Source organism: Epinephelus lanceolatus, chromosome 12, assembly GCF_041903045.1.
Source record: "Epinephelus lanceolatus isolate andai-2023 chromosome 12, ASM4190304v1, whole genome shotgun sequence".
Lineage (NCBI taxonomy): Eukaryota > Metazoa > Chordata > Actinopteri > Perciformes > Serranidae > Epinephelus > Epinephelus lanceolatus.
In genome coordinates this window covers 20,567,897-20,586,038 of record NC_135745.1, presented here as the reverse complement: position 1 = coordinate 20,586,038, position 18,142 = coordinate 20,567,897, and the positions used below count along the sequence as shown (strand labels likewise).

Sequence of the window (18,142 nt, the reverse complement as noted above, 5' to 3'; positions counted from 1 at the left end):
CATTGATCACCTAACTAAACAACTTTAATCATACAAAATTTCATCTTCTGCACACTAGGATTTGCACACTCTTTCATTATTAATAGTTTTGGTTTTACTGGCTAAACCATGAATGCCTCAAGTATCCAGATCTACCATATGTACTCTATACAACCATATATAAACCGTATGCTTGCAGTCAAATATTTTGGATTAAGGAAAATAGCGCAAACCTTTGTCAATAAAAAACTGCAATTGTTCAATAATTAGGCCTGTTGTCTCCAGCTGACTTCATTTGGATATCCAGAAGACATTGACATTTTTATGAAATATGCATGATATGCGTTTCTCAGGAATATAAAAATTATTGTTTTCTTTTAAAAAAAAATAAAAAAACACAAAACATACCTTGCACCTTTCTGGAGAGAATTGAGGCGAGATTTCCTCCCATTGATTTGCACTGTGCCCTCGCTCCAAACCACGTCTCCTTCTGGTTGGTAATGATGTTGTAACACTATAGGAACATAAAATCAACAGCTTTGTCTCAAAAGGGTAGTAGCTTTTTTTTTTATCAAAATATAGGTTAATACATTGTCATATTGAATGTCCTTTTCATGCACCACCAGTTGTTTCCCCATCCCGCAAATCAACAATAATAATTAAATATGACCTCTGACCTTTGAGTTAAATTTCTCCCAGTTTTGTGGACAGCCACCTTTTGGAATAACTGTTGGTGGTACAGTGGCGTTGGCAGGTGGTGATTCACTGCGTTTACAAACGGACCTGTGCTCTTGCCCACAATTATAAACATGCCAGAACCCTGTAAGCCAACCCAAAATATTAAACAAGTATTTAAGAAAAAACAATGTGCATTTTTACATCCAAAATCTAATCTCAGATTATTCTTCATCTGAAAGGTAAAGAATATCAGATTAATTATCTGAAAGTAAGCCAGTAAAGATCAGTGACTTTTAAGTTATTCACCTGTATATGTAGTCATGACAGCACAATTCTCATCATTGCGTAGGAATTTGGGTTGATTTTCATCCCACCTTTGAAACACCACTGGAGACCCATCCATCCACCTTTTCAGAACACAATAAAATCATTAAAGAAGCACGTGCTGGACATGTGTGTTGAATTTCAAGTCAATCCGACATATGGTGCGAGGGAGTTGGCCCATGAGTTAAATTATTTTTCAACCTTAATTATAGCTATAGTTTTTTGGATTTTACGTGGATTCCTGCCCCTTGTCAGCTTTGTTGGTGTCGACTCTTGTCTGCCTCACATCCCGTGATGTATTTATTTACTTTTTTCAATAAATCACTGTGCTCTAGTCTGCCCGCCTGCAGTCCTATCTGTGAAAAATGTTGAATGAGGTCTGCTCTTCAATCCAGTCAGAAAAATCCACCAGATTTTGTTCAAAAAAAGTATTTAACTCCTTCAAAATTTAAGATGCACTAATCGATACTTTATGTATGTGTAATATGAAAGAGATTACTTGTAGAGATGTACTGAGATATCACTATCTGTATTTGTACTTGTTTAACCAACAAAATAATCTCTCTCCATCTGTATTCAGATACAATACCAGGAGTGGGCATGGTTGGCAAATAATATAATATATAACCTAATATTACTTGGCAATGTAACTTTTGTCCCTTTAAAGTATCAAATTGACTTAATATTGGCATATAATTATGAAATATATTTCCACATCCTCATGCTGTAACTGACTGATCATATCTATCTCTGTATCTCTGACTGAAAAAGAAAGTGTTTTAAAATCTAAAGATTCTGTTTTTCACTGTAAAAAGAAACTATTTACAGTAAATATATATGAAAAATACTAATAATCATAAATTCCAATGATGCTATGTTTGCATTTATTAATATTTTGAGTGGGTTTTTCTAAATGGAAATAAATGAACACAGACTACATCCAAAAACTATGGGTATTATGCTTCATTTTAATGTATAGATTGTCAAGGTTTGAAATAAGTCCAGCTGTCATACTAGATTTTTTTGTCCCACTTTTTTTTATAGTCATATATATATATATATATATATATATATATATATATAGTATTGTCATAGCAGAAAATATCAGGGTTTAGACAGGCAAGCCAAAAAAGTGATAAGGCAGCATTCCAAGTTTTAAATTATTGATGATAATGACTTACTCCTGTAACGCATGAGGTGACGCTTAACGCTTAATGACTGGGTATGACAAGCAATGACTAGTAAAATAAGGTGCTATGTTGCAATCACAATGGGCATTTTTATTTTATGGTCAGCCATAATGATATGCATCGGTTTGAAGAAACATAATGGCTGACACACAGACATGTCAACTGTGTTTTGTTTTTTTAATAACCAACAACTTCAGGTAGAATTTATATTTGTTTCCACCCAACTGTCTGTGCTTTCCTCAATGACACATTCAGATTGGAGTACATCTCTAGTAGCATGTAGTGGTGAACTCATAGAACTAACGCTCAACCCTGACATTCCCCTGAGCTCTCAAGAGCCCTTTAGTCTATTTTGGATCATTATTTTTCCTTAGCAGCCAAGGCAGCTCTTTTTATTTTGATGAACTAGCTGCGTGCTGCTTGCCCAGCATTATACAGCAGACATTCAGTTGGATGCTAGCTGATGAACATCCAGCTGTGGAACATATAGCAAGCTAAAGAGACTCATAGTTTCCTCAGGGGTTGGTTAGGACTAAAACAGAACTAATATGCTTGGCTGATGACAAAATTATTGATTATTTTGACATGAAAACGAATAATAATTTTGATGTAGGAGCAATCAAATTTTTTTTTTTCAACAGACACACAAATCTGACAGTCTGGTTCAACATCACTGGTATCAAGCCAGCCTGGCAACACTTACTATTTAAAAGGTCCAGTGTGTAGGACTTGTGATAAATATGTTTTATTTATTGTATCATTGCCTAAAAACAAGAAGAGGGTTTTCTTTACCTTAGACTGAGCCATTTGCACCACCATGTTTCTACAGTAACCAGACTGGACAAACCAAACATTGGCTCTAGATAGGCCCAATGGCTTTTTTGCTTCTCCCATTGTAGTTTGCAGTCCCTCCGTGATGAGAGCATAGAGCAAAAGTTTTTCTTTTTTTATGTGTTTTTAGCGGTTTACATCCCTGGGTTCATTTGTTTTGGAGACGAGAGCTTTATGTACAATTTGGTTCACAGTAAAAACCTCTTGAACGTCTGGATCAGAAATGAGGTGAGCACACGCCAAGTCATCAGGACAAAGCTGAGCACAAATGGCAGCCCATCTGGGATGTGCCAAACGGTGCAAAAGAAACGCTAATTTGTAACATGAAACTGCTTTATTCAGTGTTTTTACAGGTTTCAATAACCTGCTCTGTTTGTTTTGGAGAGGAAGAGCCCTCTGTGGGTAATTCAGGTCCCAGTAAAAACCTCCTGAACAATGAACACTGAAGGAATTCTAATCTGGAGAGGTTTTAGCTGGTTGCAATCTGCAATCCTGGACCACTGGATGTCACTAAATCCTTCTAAATCTTGCACGCTGTCTCTTAAAAATGTTCCAATGAAATTACATAGAGTGCAACATATTATTGAACTGGTCACTTCATCTACATTTCACATAGTTTGAATATGTTTCTTCTCATTTTCATTTAATCTATTATTCATTATTTAATTAATACTCACCCATATGTTTTATCAAGATCTACGTTCAGGCCTATCCAGTAAGGCCTATCTCCATAATTTTTGGACATCTACACACACAGAGGAAAACAGTAAAACCAGACGTACTTGCATTGCAGTATGTTTTAATCTCAAATACCACAGCTAAAGAGTAATGACAGTAATGGAGTATGAATGTCATTCCTCACCCGTTTCCATAAGAAGACACTTTCAGCTTCACTGTTGATAGTTACCAAGTCACTATGCCTCTCTTGGCAGAAGCGTCGAGCTTCTTCCATGGCCATGCTCATAGTGTTGAGATAATACTGAGACCCCCCCCATTCTAGCCACCCATCAGAGGTCCTATTGTAATCTGAAAACATGTGAGAAATGTGTAATATATTACAGTACTGTACATATATAGGTCAAGATTTCTGTAGCTTTAGCCACGCTAGCAGTATGGTTCTATGGACTGTACAGACATTCCTGGTCCCCAGAGGTTGAATCTCTTTGGTTTTTAACTGACGTGTACCCCAGCGCCACCAACAGGTTAAAAATTTCACTTCTCTTGTGAAACATCTTGGTACTAAATTGCTACTAAATTTGGCCCCAAATTTTGTACATACAGACATTCGTGATTTCCAGGTGATGTATCCTACTGATTTTGCTAGTCCATTAACTTTCCATCCAGCCCCAGAGCCACAGTGGAGTACGCTGCTTAGCAGACTGTTGGCTCCACACGCTCCTCCGTTGTCATTAGATTAGGAGCAGAATGAGGGCAGTGTTGCCAACTGGGCAACCTTTTCACTAGATCTGGCAACTTTTCAGACCTTCTTAGTAACATTACTTTTAATAGTCACTAGTGACAAATTTAGCAACTTATTCAGCCCATCGGGAAAGAAAAGACAGAAATAAAGTATATTATATTGTAATTCATCCACATGCATGCTGCTCAGAGTAATCACAGTTCATGGCTCTTCTGCCATCAGGAGCGTCTCTCTCCTCCGTGCAGTAGGTGTGGGAGAGGCGGGAGGAGAGATCAGTTGTGAGTTTCTATGGTTATGTAGACGCTCTTGCTCTCTGGATTGAAAGTGTGAAAAAGCAGAGCACTACAATAAAAGTACCATAATTCTCATGCTATTCAAATATTTTGTTGAGGATTTCTGTATTGAGTCTAATTGTGCGAATTTGTAATGATTCCATTAATGTGTGATGACATCACCAATATGCAAATGAGCATGTGACGTCTTCTGGCAGTTATTAGTGACTTTTGGAGCTAAAGCTAGCTACTTTAATTTGAAAAGAGGTGGCAACACCGGGCGCGAGAGAGATGAATAAATTAGACCTCTGCCACTTTGTTTTGAAAATGGAAAACAAAGATTTTGCTACCTGATATCCAAACAGACATCTCTTCCTATTTCTCTCCATATTGCTCTGTTAGCTAGCTACTACAACCCACAGACAGTGAAATGCAGTTTTTTATTGACTGGCGTGGTTAGCTAGTTGCCCATAGTTTTATTTGATTGGATGAACTTTTGCAAATGCCCCTGAGTGCAGGATGAGTCACCAAACATTCAAAACCATTAAGCTGGTTCTACAGAAAGAGAAAAGACAGGGATTTTGATGTAAAATGCTCTGATACTGATTTTTGGCATATCTGGCATATACCAAGAGGTACATCATTTATTAGCACAGGGACACAGGATTAAAACTGGGAAAATGTATTTTTCATTTCATGGGGACTTTAATGTTAGCACATAAGTATTGTCATCATGGTGGTGTTAGCATTCTAATGTTAGCATTTAGCTTAAGTCTATGTGGTTACATCAAGGAAAGGTCCACTTACCAGGAGGGGGAGGGCTTGGAGGCGGTTTTGGATTGATTCCTGTAACGACACAGATGTAAGAAAATATACTCAAAACACAAATAAGAGTACTGGAGTGATAGTAGGCCATGCTGATTTAAGAATATGTTCACCTAAATAAATTTGAGAAAGACACTGTCGGTAGGTCAAGTTTGCTCAGTTAACCTTCAACAACGGTTATAAAAGATTGGCATGCTCTTCTTTGACACCTTGTCAAGGTTCAAGGTGTCTTTATCATCCCCGAGGGGCAATTTGTGTCACAGCCAGCAGTTAAAACAAAGACAACAATTATCACAACAAATAAGTAAACAACCATAAAAGAATACACAGTACATTTAGCAGCCATTTAAGAGGCTGACAGCAGCAGGGATAAATGATTTTTTGAACCGATTTGTTCTGCATCGGGGGAGATTATATCTGCGCCCTGATGGTAGCAGCACCAAATTGTCCCTTAGTGGATGGCTTGTGTCGGCCAGGATACATTTAGCTTTATTCATGCACCTAACCTGATACAGGTCATGGAGGTCATTTGAGGGTGCTCCAGCAATTTTACTGCACACCTTCATAATGCCTTACAGGTTTAAAAGAAAGTGACCCGTGCCAGCAGATAAAAGAGAACAGATTCGATGAAACAGGAATGAAACATTTTCATTAAAGTGGTGTCAACATTAAAAGTGCAAAGCTTGCGATAAAAGTGCATGTGCTGATGTGCTTTCTTACATACAACATCAACTTGGGGCTCAAAGCACAGCTTGCTATCAATGACAGTACTGGGGTATTTGTACTGCTGCACAAGTTCAACAGATTGTTTGTCCATCACCACAGGGGAGATGACAGGGATTTTTACTAAAATCAATACATATCTCCTTTGTTTTGGTGACACTGATATCTAAAAAGGATGATTTACACCCCTGGATAAACAAACAAGTGAGAAACAAATTATTTCAGTCCGTTATTTTACCTAAACGGATCTGGCACACCCATCCTTTGTACGTCTCACAGTGCAGATCGTTCCAGGACCCACGATCATCCCTCCTATACATTTTGAAAACAGCACAAGATTCCACGTTGTTTTTATTGTTTGGTTCTTCATCCTCCCAGTGTTGGAACTGCACCTGTAAACAAAAACAAACAATAAAACACACTTATTTATAATTTTATTGTTTATTTATTGAGGTGTCCTGAACTAAAAAATATACTCAACTATTAAAGTAGAACACTGTTAACTCACTGGGGATCCATCACTCCATACATATCCGGTGGCTGGGTCAGGGGCACTAAGTCCAATCCAGACTGATTCATAGCTAAAATAGACAATAGTTATATTTAATATTATCATCGTATTGGCCATTAAAGTATAAAACCTATTTGAAAATTGTTAAAATAAACATTTTCCCAGTGCTCTGCTGGACACTAGCTAACATTCATCATCTGCTGCAACCAGTTTTGTATTTTCTTTAGTTTTTTACTTTGTCAGGTGATACTGTACCGTTCTGGTAGCTCTCGTAGATCTTCCTGACTGTGGATACTGAGCAGGTCTCCTCCTCTGGCCCTGCAGTAATCTCTGGCCTCGAACCAGGTCTTCCCGTCTGACGATGAATGTGAGGATGTAGAAAACACCTTAACCAGAAGACAAAGAGGTTAAACATAGTTTGATAGTGTGACTTTCCAAAAAACAAATGGTGTTTTATTGTTTTTGTACTCGTTGTTTGTGTGTCCATTGGAGTACTTTAGTTTGTAAGTAATAGCACAAGTGTATGCACAAGTTCATCTTTATTGTCAGAGTGGGCAACCTGAAACTTATGCAAGCTCGCCTTTTTAAGCTAGGCCCACAAGGGGGCAGAAAAGAGATGAATGCAAAATGTCCTAACATTATCTGAACAGATGTAAAATTTTCTTGCCAACATGTTAGCTTGATCATGTAATATAAGGCATTGCCCATACATGCCATCATAATCAGACATTTTATTTGTAATAAAGCGCCCCAGATGTTCTGTTTTATTACAAACACACAGCACTTTCTCTGATGGATAGAAATCTGGAAAGCTAAGGTCCTCATTGTTCTACATATCATGACAACGCTTTTTTTTTTTTTTTGCATTGTATCGCACATCATGTTTGACCCCGCATTCAAAACATATACTCATTAGCTGCTGAAACCCAGCACTGCGACGAGTGAAGATAGCCAGATCCTTTGCATATATAAGATGGTTTGTTATTGTGTTACCAAGCCAACAGCCAGTTCGAACCCTCTGAATTGGTTAGATAAATCATTCATGTTTACAGAGTTTAAAGAGGGTGGGAGAAAAAAGGCCCTCCTGTTGTACTCCATTACCAATGCCAAAGGGAGCGGAGACTCTGTTGCCCCATATGACCTGCGTATTCTGGTTGGCATACCAATATACCAGGATTCTTGTAATGCTGTCAGACTCAATATAATGCTTTGACTCAATTTCAGAAACAACATTAGGAGATTAACTTGGCCAAAAGTGGTGGAGGCATCAATAAAGTTGATTAAAAGTTTTTCCTGTCTTACATTCAGCTACTTCTTTCAAGGCATAGATACTCAAATCGTTGTCATGGTTAGCCTTGAAGCCAGACTGGTTGTCGGTGGTGCCAGAATATTTACACAAATCTTTCTAGAGTCCTCTCCAGATGGGTATACCGCAAACCAAGTTCAACAGAGCCAGGCTCTCCTTGCCTCAACTGGCTCAACAAACCCTAAAGCCCCGGTCAGAGATAACGGATACCACAAAGGTGGTTATCTATTAATTATGAATTATTAAGAGGATGAAGTGGATTTTGGAGCTGTACCTTAAAGCAGTAGTTTCTCGTTCCTACTCGAGCCCAGCTGAATGTACATCTGCTAGGGGAAAGAGTGGGTGGTGCAGGGGTTAAAACTGCCCCCTCTGCCCGGTGTTTGCAGATGTATTTCTCCTTTCTGGTGCAGGGCAGCACATCCCAGAGGCCAGCAAAAATCCCCGTTGTCATGGCAACACAGCCCTGTTGGTGACCTTGCATAGTTGGGGGAAATATTGCAAACTGTCAGTTGTGAAAGCCACTTTCTGCCACATCTTACAGATGAGGTTTAAAATCTCTCCATACCTGGCATTCCAGCATTCCAGTGAGTGAACCTCACTGACTCTGTGTTGGTCCACACAAATCGATCAATGTTTTTCTGGTTTGAGAGGCCTAGCCAGAAGTATTTCTCTGGTCTCATCCCCACCAAGCTGATGAGGAAGGCATTATCCACCCTGAAAAAATTTGCATAATTAAGATCACAGGATTTCTGTTGTCACTAAATGTTGTACAAACAAAACCTTATGTGATTTTTTTGTTTGTTTGTTTGTTTGTTTATCCCAATACACCGTACTTCTGAAATTGAGTATTACTCATAACATTTGGAGTAAAAATACATTTTCTCACGCATTTGAAACATCAGCAAGGTAAGAAGATGAGCTCTTGCAGTCATCTTTGGCTTCGTCAAAGGTTTTGGTCTGTGTCGCTATTAAGTAGCAATACGAGCCATGTCTTCTCCACCCCTGGATTGTTGGAAAACAAAAAGTGAAGAAAGATTATCAATTTTTTGAGAAAAAGGCCAACAGATCCCACCAACTATAATTTCTCAGTTTTCAATAACTTTTAAAACCCTATAGATATCAGAAAAAGTGAAAGATGCTACAATCACAAAAATATTCTATACATTTAAAGCCAGCCTAATGCAGTGTAAGTATCATCAAGTTAAACATTTAACAGTTAATGCTGCATTAATGTTTTTTGACCTCTTGGGGGAACTCTTTACCACACTGACAAAGTCCTGACAAATCATTCTTATACTGTAACAGTAAGAAGGAACATGAGCGCTCATTTGAAGTCATGTTCCTCTCTACCTGTAAATGTAAGAGTAGCATTGAATAGGCTTTTAGCTATTTGTTTGGGTCTGGGTGAGAAAAATATTTAGCACTGAAGCTGCTTGATGCCTAACTGTGTTCACCAATTAACTTGCCAGCTTTGTTTGTATGCTTTGTTAGGTGGGCAAGTTGAGTACTGAGAATTTATCAGAGCTTTGCTGCACCAGAGACAACCAAAACACTGAGCTGAAAAAAGGCTAAATAGCTCTGTTTAGCTTTGCTGGATGTTGGTGTTAGGTTGTAACCCTAGGTACACCCAGGTTAAACTTTAGGAATTTTGAAATAAATAAAAATTAGTTAACTTAACGCACATTTTTGCAGCCCACATTCTGCTGCACTTGATTACCAGTGGGTATTGAGGCACTCATCTTCATACATATATAGCCATGTTTCTCCTCACACACATGGTCAGCCCAGTTTCCATTCTGCAACAGATACAGTTGAATATGTATTTATGTGGAGTCTGGATGTACTGAGAAGTACTGCAGTCAAATGCACTGATAAAATTGCATGTCAAACAGAGACACCAGAGTCATAAAACTGTACAAATATAATATCATGTTTTAGATACAGACAGATACAGTAAACAATTTATATACTGAATTTTAACGCATGCACAATTAAGTTAACTATAGCTGCAAAATTAATAATTTTGCTGTCTGATAATCAGATTTTAAAAAATGAAATTTGATGCCACTTTTTTTCAGTGCATATACACAAAGCCACACATGCTCCTTACCTCTCCCCTGATGAGAACACAATCCTGTAGATCAGTGGACCCAGCAGGTTTCCCAAATTCCCAGCTAGTGAAGCTGACAGTCGAATGATCAATCCACTCAAACAGTCCCTCTGTCTTTCTGTCATTCAGTCCAATCCAAAGCTCATCAGTGGATGCTGCAGACACAAATAAAGGAAAATATTGTCTGTAAATTATTCACAATTACAGGTAACAGACACTAACAGACATCTGCATATGGTATTAATGTGTTTTGATCCATTTGTGCCTCTTGACTGGTTTATTCTGTCTTTTTAATCACCGACTCATACTTCAGCCGTCTGTCTACCAGCTGGCTAGTATTATTCGATTTCAACAACAAAGGAAGTCTATGAGGGTTTTCTACAGCATATTATAGCAGAGGCAGGCGACCTTGCCTGAATTAAAGACCAGCTCCACAAACATCATTGTGAAGAAATAACTATACAAATGTAATATTGCCCTTCAGAGAAAAAGTGCTGTGGTGCTATCTTGCAAAGCAAGTGCTATGCATTGTCTTGGGTAGACCAGTTGTTTTGACCATCATCTTGAAACTAAAGTTTTCGTGAAAAAAAAGAAGTGTTAGGATATGTCAACCTTAGTTCAGCACATGACAATATATGATTGTAAATTCCCTTTGAGGTAAATAGTCAGAGCAGTGAATTGCAAGCCAGGAAAAGAAAGGGTGGAGAAGGGAAGGCCTCAGGGCTTTTTTGTTGTAAGGATTTGTTCCTTAAAGATAAACGTGTGTTTTTATTTTTTCTCACATACTGTATCCAAGTTGAGAGATGACAAAGCTTTGGTGCTCCACATTGCGCATGCTGACTAGGTCCCCTCCGTCATTACGACACAATCTCTGAGCATCAGCCCATGTATTCTGAGTACGATTAAGGTAGAAGCAGTGGCCACTGTAGGGAATCCAAGGGCTTGAACAAAATCCAGTCTCAACAGCTGATCATGAAAAGAACAAAGAAATATAACAACTTTATTAATGACAGATATTGTAGCTATATGTGGGGATGAGTAGAGCACAATAGAAATACATTTTTCTTTACCTTGTGTAGGCACTACCTCGGTGGCTTCACTGTAACAGATGTACCCGAGTTTCTTGCTGCAAAGTGAACTTTGCCAGGAGTACTGTACAGCAGGATCAAGAATTGCACAGTTGTGTCCTGGATTAGGAAGTGGATGTCCTAAAACAAGATGATGGTTATATTTGACATGTGGTACTGCAAACAGCTTCATATCAACCCACAGATTTATCCTAGCTTTATAGTCTCTCACATAACCGTAAAAAGAGAGAGACGACTTCTTGTTGTGTATATACAAACGCAGATCAAAATCTTGTGTCGGGTGCTCATGGACAACAGGACACAAAGGCAATCCAGGCACTCCAAAAGAATATAGAAAAACTAGGAGGGGAAATACTGAAAGATCTTTATTGTAGTGGCTAAATCATTAAAGCCACAGTCTGTAGGAATTTCTCCCATTTTACGCTGAAATCGTATATTGCATTCAAACAGATAGCGCACTCTAGCGCCTCACTGTTTCAAATGCATATTGCAACAATGGTAGCTGCTGTGTACCAAAAAGAAGCGTCTCTTGCTCCTCTCCTTCCTGGCTCTCAACTAAAACGCAGAAGGCGGGGCTATTCCCTGGTAGTGCTATATGTCCCTTGCTGGCGGATGTATTTTCAAGATGGCGAAACATTATGGAACCCCTCTAACGACTTACCCTCCCCATGTACAAACAAATCCGAAATTCTCCTTTTACGAGAATAAGATTATTGGTGGAGGTAATAATACACCAGTGATGATATATTTATGAATGCAGACATTGATTTTTGCCAATAAACAACTGAAAACGCTACACAGTGTCCCTTTAAAAGAGCCAACATGTTTCGACCACTGCAGGTCTTCCTCAGGGCTTACAAAACATGCAACACTTAACCCACCGTAAAACCACAAATTGTCTTGTTTACACCGCAGTTTTAGTATGTGTTTAACAAATACAATATAATGTGTAATTATTGTAATTTGTGAGGTGAAGAAGTGCTGGAAGACAGATCCTGTTACCTATATTGCCTTTATATATAATAGACAAATATGAGAGTAGTATTAATTTTTATCTAACTCTAGGCAAGAAAGCAATGAAGATTTTTCCCCAAAATCTGAAAACCATTCCTTTGACTCAGGTTTTTCTCACATCCACTTACTCACTTTAACACTTCCGTTCCCAAAGTCAGGTACAGAATGTATGTTCAAATCAATTTATATTATGTCAAATAACATGAATTAATAACCTCACTAGAAATTCAGTGCTTCTGGAAGCTCATGAGAATTGTAATAAAAATGGCAAAATTAATATTAATAACAACACAAATATCAACCAAATAGAGATAAAAGAAGAAACATCACCTATCAATCCAAATTGGGTTTACAAAGTTCATAACCACATTATCTTTGAATGAGTGAAAATATTAAGTACAAGAAAAAAGTATGCATTACACTGTGTATGGTCTACAAAATGGAGACATTTTTCGGTGATTTCAAAAGAAAAATGCTGGATTATAACTAAGATGACTTCATTAGGTAGGTTGTTCCTTAATTTAAGGGCTTAGTTTGTATTAATTCAAGTTATCAGATTGTAGAGAAAACTCGTAACACTTGATAGCACTGTACCAAATGTACATATTTGACTGGTACAGATTTAAGCGTAATGGAGAAAAATATTCAACTTACTCTATTTGCTAGCTTCATTACATTTTAAGGGGTTAGCGAAATGTTTTTGCTAATACATTTTAATCTACGCAATCACTAGAATAAATGTTGGCATTGTATGTTTCTGTAAACCATACATTTTTATGTTGTTATGTAGCAGATACATTAAATGTTTAGACATAAAAACCGCTTGGTTATGATGATCATGTTTTGGCTTAAAATAGCCAGTTATGGTGCCACAATAAATTGCTGCTGGAAACACAGTGATGGCTCACTAAAAACAACCAGTTTTGTCATTGTTTGGTCCTGAACAGTGGTCTGCAGTGATCAACAGCTTAGAGGCTCTTTTCACTTAAGGGGGATTTATACTTCTGTGGCAGGCCCTATGTTGTAGCCTACGCACGTGGCCTATGCAGTTGTGAGCATATACACTTGTGCGGTGGTGTGTCTGTGTCACTCTGCAGTTACACCTCCAAAACGCTAGTTGGCAGTGGAGTTTCTGTTAAGTGCTGTAAAGTTTAGTTGATTCAAAACACATCTTAAACTAGGGCTGCCACTAACGATTATTTTCGTTTTCGACAAATCTGTCGATTATTTCTTCGATTAGTCGACTAATCATTTCATCAAAAAATGTGTTAAAATGTTGAAAAATGTCGGTCTGTCTCGCCCAAACCCCAAAATTACGTCATTTAATGTCTTGTTTCATACTCACACCAAAGGGTTTTAGTTCACTGTCACGGAAGAGTGTGTAAAGCTGCCAATATCTGAACGTAGGAAGCTGCAGTAAGAGTATTTTGGGGTACTTTTATAGTACTTTTCTATGAAAAATCGACTACTAAATTTTTAACAGTCGATTAGTCATCGATTAGTCGACTAATCGTGGCAGCCCTACCTTAAACACACATTAAACATGGCATAGAGACAATTTCAAACACAAGTACACAAATCAGCTTCACTGTAGCTTGCAGCATTCACAGACAAAGCATTTGTCTTCATCTGAACACATTTTCCCCACAAATACAACATGCTAATGTTTTTAGCACACGCCTATGGCATTTTATGTTGTATAAATTAGCCTAACGACTAGCAAACTTTTCCTCTACTCATAGAATATAACTCATATAATTAATCACTTTAAATTCATCACTTTATTAGAAACACTGATTGATTTTGTATGAAATGTACAAAAATAACATATCTGTGGTCAAGAAATGACATTTTCTTATGACGACTGGGCTGTTTTAATAGATAAAAATGTGAATATATCAGAATAGAAACACAAAGAATTGAAGTGGAAGACAAACTTACCTGAGTCCCATTTCAGATAGCGGTAAGGCTTCCCATTAGTCCATTTCCAGCCATGTTCTGGATACAGGATCAGCCCAGTCCAAAGTTTATTGCCGCCTGAACCTAGCAGTGCTGTTTGGGGTATGGGAAACAAAAATGAGCCTCACCCTATGTCACTCATTGTTGGTAAAGCTAAAAGCTTGTGATTTTTTAACAACTCAACAGTATCCATGTAAACATTCAAATATATCAATAAAAGTAATGCATTTTAAGGTCCAGTGTGTAGGATTGAGGGAGCAGAAATGGAATATAATCTGATTCAGATTCTCACAGTCCTCTGTGTTGACAAGACATGGCATGACATCATCAAGCCAACAAAAGAAGCAACTCCCTGCTCTTTCTTCTCTACTGGGACCCCAGCAAGAAGGGCCACTGCTGCAGCAGAAGCTATCTAATGCAGTATAATAGTATATAAATGCTAGCAAACAGGCAGCACATGAAATGAATGTTAATGTACCTGGGCCTAGCTAACATTAGCCAGCAGTGCAGGGTAAGCAAGACTGTTTAACTTTTGTCAATTTATGTGTAACATGTATTGATTAGATGTTACTCAGGAAGTTGTATTGTTGTGATCTCTTTGTAACCAGGTTATTGGGAAGTTGACTTGACTTTGCCCAAACTATGTTGATGTTAGTAAACTTATGCTTCACAGGGACCCAAGGTCTTGCATGCAACTAAACCTCTTTTGGTTAAAAACCTCCTGAACAATTAACACTTAAGGAATCCTGACTGGGAGTTCACACTTGACACATGGGAGAATTTTCATCTGGTGGCAATCTGTAGTCCGCACCACTAGATGCCACCAAATCCTACACACTGCCTCTTTAGGAATGTATTACAGTCATCTCTTCAATTAAGACTGCTTTTATATGTCAAATTGCATTGATGGAAAAACAAATAGTACATAATTAATGTATGTGCCCAAATACATGCTCCCTTTATCAGTACATTCAATATAGAGTTACCTTACCTGTGATGTAAGCCTGCTCGTGAGGATCGGTGATACTGAGCAGGGAGGCACCCTGCTGTTTGCAGCTGGCTTCAGCCTGGTCCTGAGTCAGAGCTGCTCCTGTGTTGAGCTGGTAATACGCTCCTGTTGTTGGGTGTTTTGTCCAGCCATCTTTAGCTATAAATGCATATACAAAACATGGTTATGTTATGTTTGCTACAAAGAATAAAATGCCCTACCTGCAACCTAAAGCTGTATATTTCCATATTCATTAAATGACTGGGGTTGACTTAACTATGAAGCAGTGGTAGGTTCTAAATCAAATAATGTAATCTTGGTGCTTTTAAAGATAATTGTTCTTTCTGGCAGTATCAAAAATAGTGACTTTTGGGTAGACATTAACTATTGTCTATTATTGTCTATTTTTTTTATTATTATTTTTTTAATCTACATGATTTTACCTGAAGGTAGTTACATTGGCAATGACTGATTCTGAAAGCTTTCGTGGCTCATTCATTTTCAAACAGTATTTACTGGCACTGTAAATATGGCCTTCCACTGCAATATTAATAAACATAAGTTTTCACAGGTAGTACTCACAGGTAACTGGGCAGTAGCCCCAGCGTTCACTTTGATATTTGGTTTCAACAGCACACCAAAGAGTCTTTCCTGGAGAGTCAAGTGTGGTGCAGTCTGAGAACCACTGGTCTTTGTAGTGGAAGGGAAACATGCACGGCAGTCCAGCTGCATTTCCACCAATGGCAAAAAGTTCTAAGAGGTGACAAGAACAAAGCAGAGTAGTTACAGAAAATCTGTACCTACAGTAATTTATCTCTTTATGGTATATATGACAAACCAGTTCAAAACAAGATGCTGAATACTATTTTAAATGCAGGATAGAATTCTGAAAATGTGTTTAATGCTCATCACAATTCAAATGTAGACTTATGAAAATGTATGAGGTTTGGCATATGTTAAGTAGATTGCAATGCATGATAGCTGTTGACCAGTTTGACCTCCTTACATGTAAACAGATTTTTCTTTAATTTTTAATCTCTATATGATTAATCTATTTCAATCTCCAAAACTGTGGTCTCCATCATTCCATTTGAAATTATGTGAAAATGGTTATGATTTGTTGTTACCAGTGCAAGCCCTTCAAAACAACACTGTTTTATACTGTACCTCTATATGTTCTTGTACAAGCACCGTTGGGCGTCCCTGTAATTGTGAGGTGGTTATTGGGTCCTACTGTTTTGGAGAGAACTGCTGTGTTATCTGCAGTGAGCTCAATGTAGAGCTGCTGGTCTTTAAGGGCGAGCACTGTTCCATTCTTGCATTCCCACTTTTGGAGGTCGCTCTTTTCGTCACAATCATAGAGGCTTACTTCACTCCCCACACTTTTCCCCTGGACTCCCAGGCATTTCTTCCTTTGTAGAACCAGAAGTCGGTCACCAGTTGTCCAGCGTATGTCATTGCATTGGTTATTTGTTTTAACCAAACAAAAACCAGTGTCCTTGTTAGTCAGTTGAAATGGTGAATCTGTTGACAACGAATTACACACTTTTAAATATTTATTGCAGAAGAAATCAGAAAATCCTTCAAACAGCAGTTTGCACAGTCCGTCACTGGGGTTGTTTAAGTTGTGTCTAGCTAAATTTTTATGGCATTTCAACATTAACACAACCACATATTCTCGGAATAAACAGACATTTAATAAGCAAACAAAGTTAAATCTATCCCACTGCATTACAACCATCCTGTGTCTGCAAGAGGTAATACTGCAATCACCTTAATACTGTACTGTAGGGAATATACAAGAATATATTAAATGTAGATGACACACACCGACAGCACACACACTGACACAACAGTCTCACACAAAGAGTCAAGTGCACATATAGACAATCTCACAAAAAAAAAGAAAATGAAAATAAAGGTTAAAATACTGTACCATCTAGAGCCAAACAATGTAATGCTTGGATGAGTAGCACAAAGGCTTTCCAAGATTTCATTGTTAGTCTTCTTTTACAGTGTCCCACAACTGAAGACTTTATCCATGCATTTCTCACAGAGGACAAGAGTTGTGTGAATGATTACTGAAAGTCAGTCTTAATAGTAGTGGCACATCTTGTGATGTCATGCTCCCTCTTTTCTGTCTTCTTTTTTTTTTTTTTTTTTTTTTTTTGTTAACCGGAACCCACATGCTGATATTTGCAACTTTGGCTGCTTCATTGTAAAACACATGGAATTCCCAAAATCTGTTACTACATAGATTTTGACCTGAGAAAAACATTTCAGATTTTTGATAGTGGTGGTTATGATTTATAGGGTTGAACATTAATGGTTCTTTATTCCAATTCTTTGAGGGGCAGGGTCAAAACAGGTCACCAGCTTGTTTCATTGAAAAAACTTTTACACAATTAATGTTCACAATTTGCTTAATAGTTTATGAACCTATTGATTAATATCATACAAACTGTATGATACTGTATGATACTGTATGGTTGCTGTTATTAGATAATATAATTCAATTAAAATCGGTTTATTTATTTTTTTATTCACTGTATAACTGTAAATGACATAGGGTTCTACATATGTCGCACCAGTAAGTACAACTTCATATATATTATTCATATATGTATGTATATATATATTTATATTTATATTTATATATATATATATATATATATATATAAATATATAAATATATATATGCTCATTCTTGTAACTTTTTTCTCTTAAATGTATAGTTTTAGCTTCGTATTGTGTTGTTTGAATTTAAAATTGAATATATATATATATATATATATTCAATTTTAAATTGAATATATATAAAACTGCAATGGTTAGGTTATTCCTTTCTTAGGTCGTATTCTTGAATTTTATTTACATTTCTGAATAATTTGAACATGACTTCTTTGATTTTGACAACAGATGTA

The 18,142-nt window shown here is 37.4% G+C and overlaps 1 protein-coding gene across 1 annotated transcript in view; it reads right to left on the bottom strand.

The window, feature by feature from the left end:
• LOC117272327 (macrophage mannose receptor 1-like) overlaps positions 1-17,310 on the bottom strand; it is a 29,691-nt gene extending 12,381 nt beyond the window's left edge. The window contains exons 1-21 of the mRNA XM_033651187.2: positions 17,155-17,310; positions 16,386-16,742; positions 15,801-15,971; positions 15,222-15,377; positions 14,213-14,323; positions 11,240-11,377; positions 10,956-11,135; positions 10,170-10,324; positions 9,742-9,855; positions 8,946-9,061; positions 8,625-8,773; positions 8,334-8,533; positions 7,009-7,139; positions 6,751-6,823; positions 6,481-6,634; positions 5,502-5,540; positions 3,865-4,028; positions 3,680-3,747; positions 964-1,064; positions 657-799; positions 388-493 (exon numbers count right to left, since the gene is read on the bottom strand). Coding sequence (XP_033507078.2) covers positions 388-493; positions 657-799; positions 964-1,064; positions 3,680-3,747; positions 3,865-4,028; positions 5,502-5,540; positions 6,481-6,634; positions 6,751-6,823; positions 7,009-7,139; positions 8,334-8,533; positions 8,625-8,773; positions 8,946-9,061; positions 9,742-9,855; positions 10,170-10,324; positions 10,956-11,135; positions 11,240-11,377; positions 14,213-14,323; positions 15,222-15,377; positions 15,801-15,971; positions 16,386-16,742; positions 17,155-17,215 — 2,887 coding nt within the window. The 5' untranslated portion in view covers positions 17,216-17,310. The remainder of the gene's footprint in view (positions 1-387; positions 494-656; positions 800-963; positions 1,065-3,679; positions 3,748-3,864; positions 4,029-5,501; positions 5,541-6,480; positions 6,635-6,750; positions 6,824-7,008; positions 7,140-8,333; positions 8,534-8,624; positions 8,774-8,945; positions 9,062-9,741; positions 9,856-10,169; positions 10,325-10,955; positions 11,136-11,239; positions 11,378-14,212; positions 14,324-15,221; positions 15,378-15,800; positions 15,972-16,385; positions 16,743-17,154) is intronic.
• Positions 17,311-18,142: the final 832 nt, after the last annotated feature.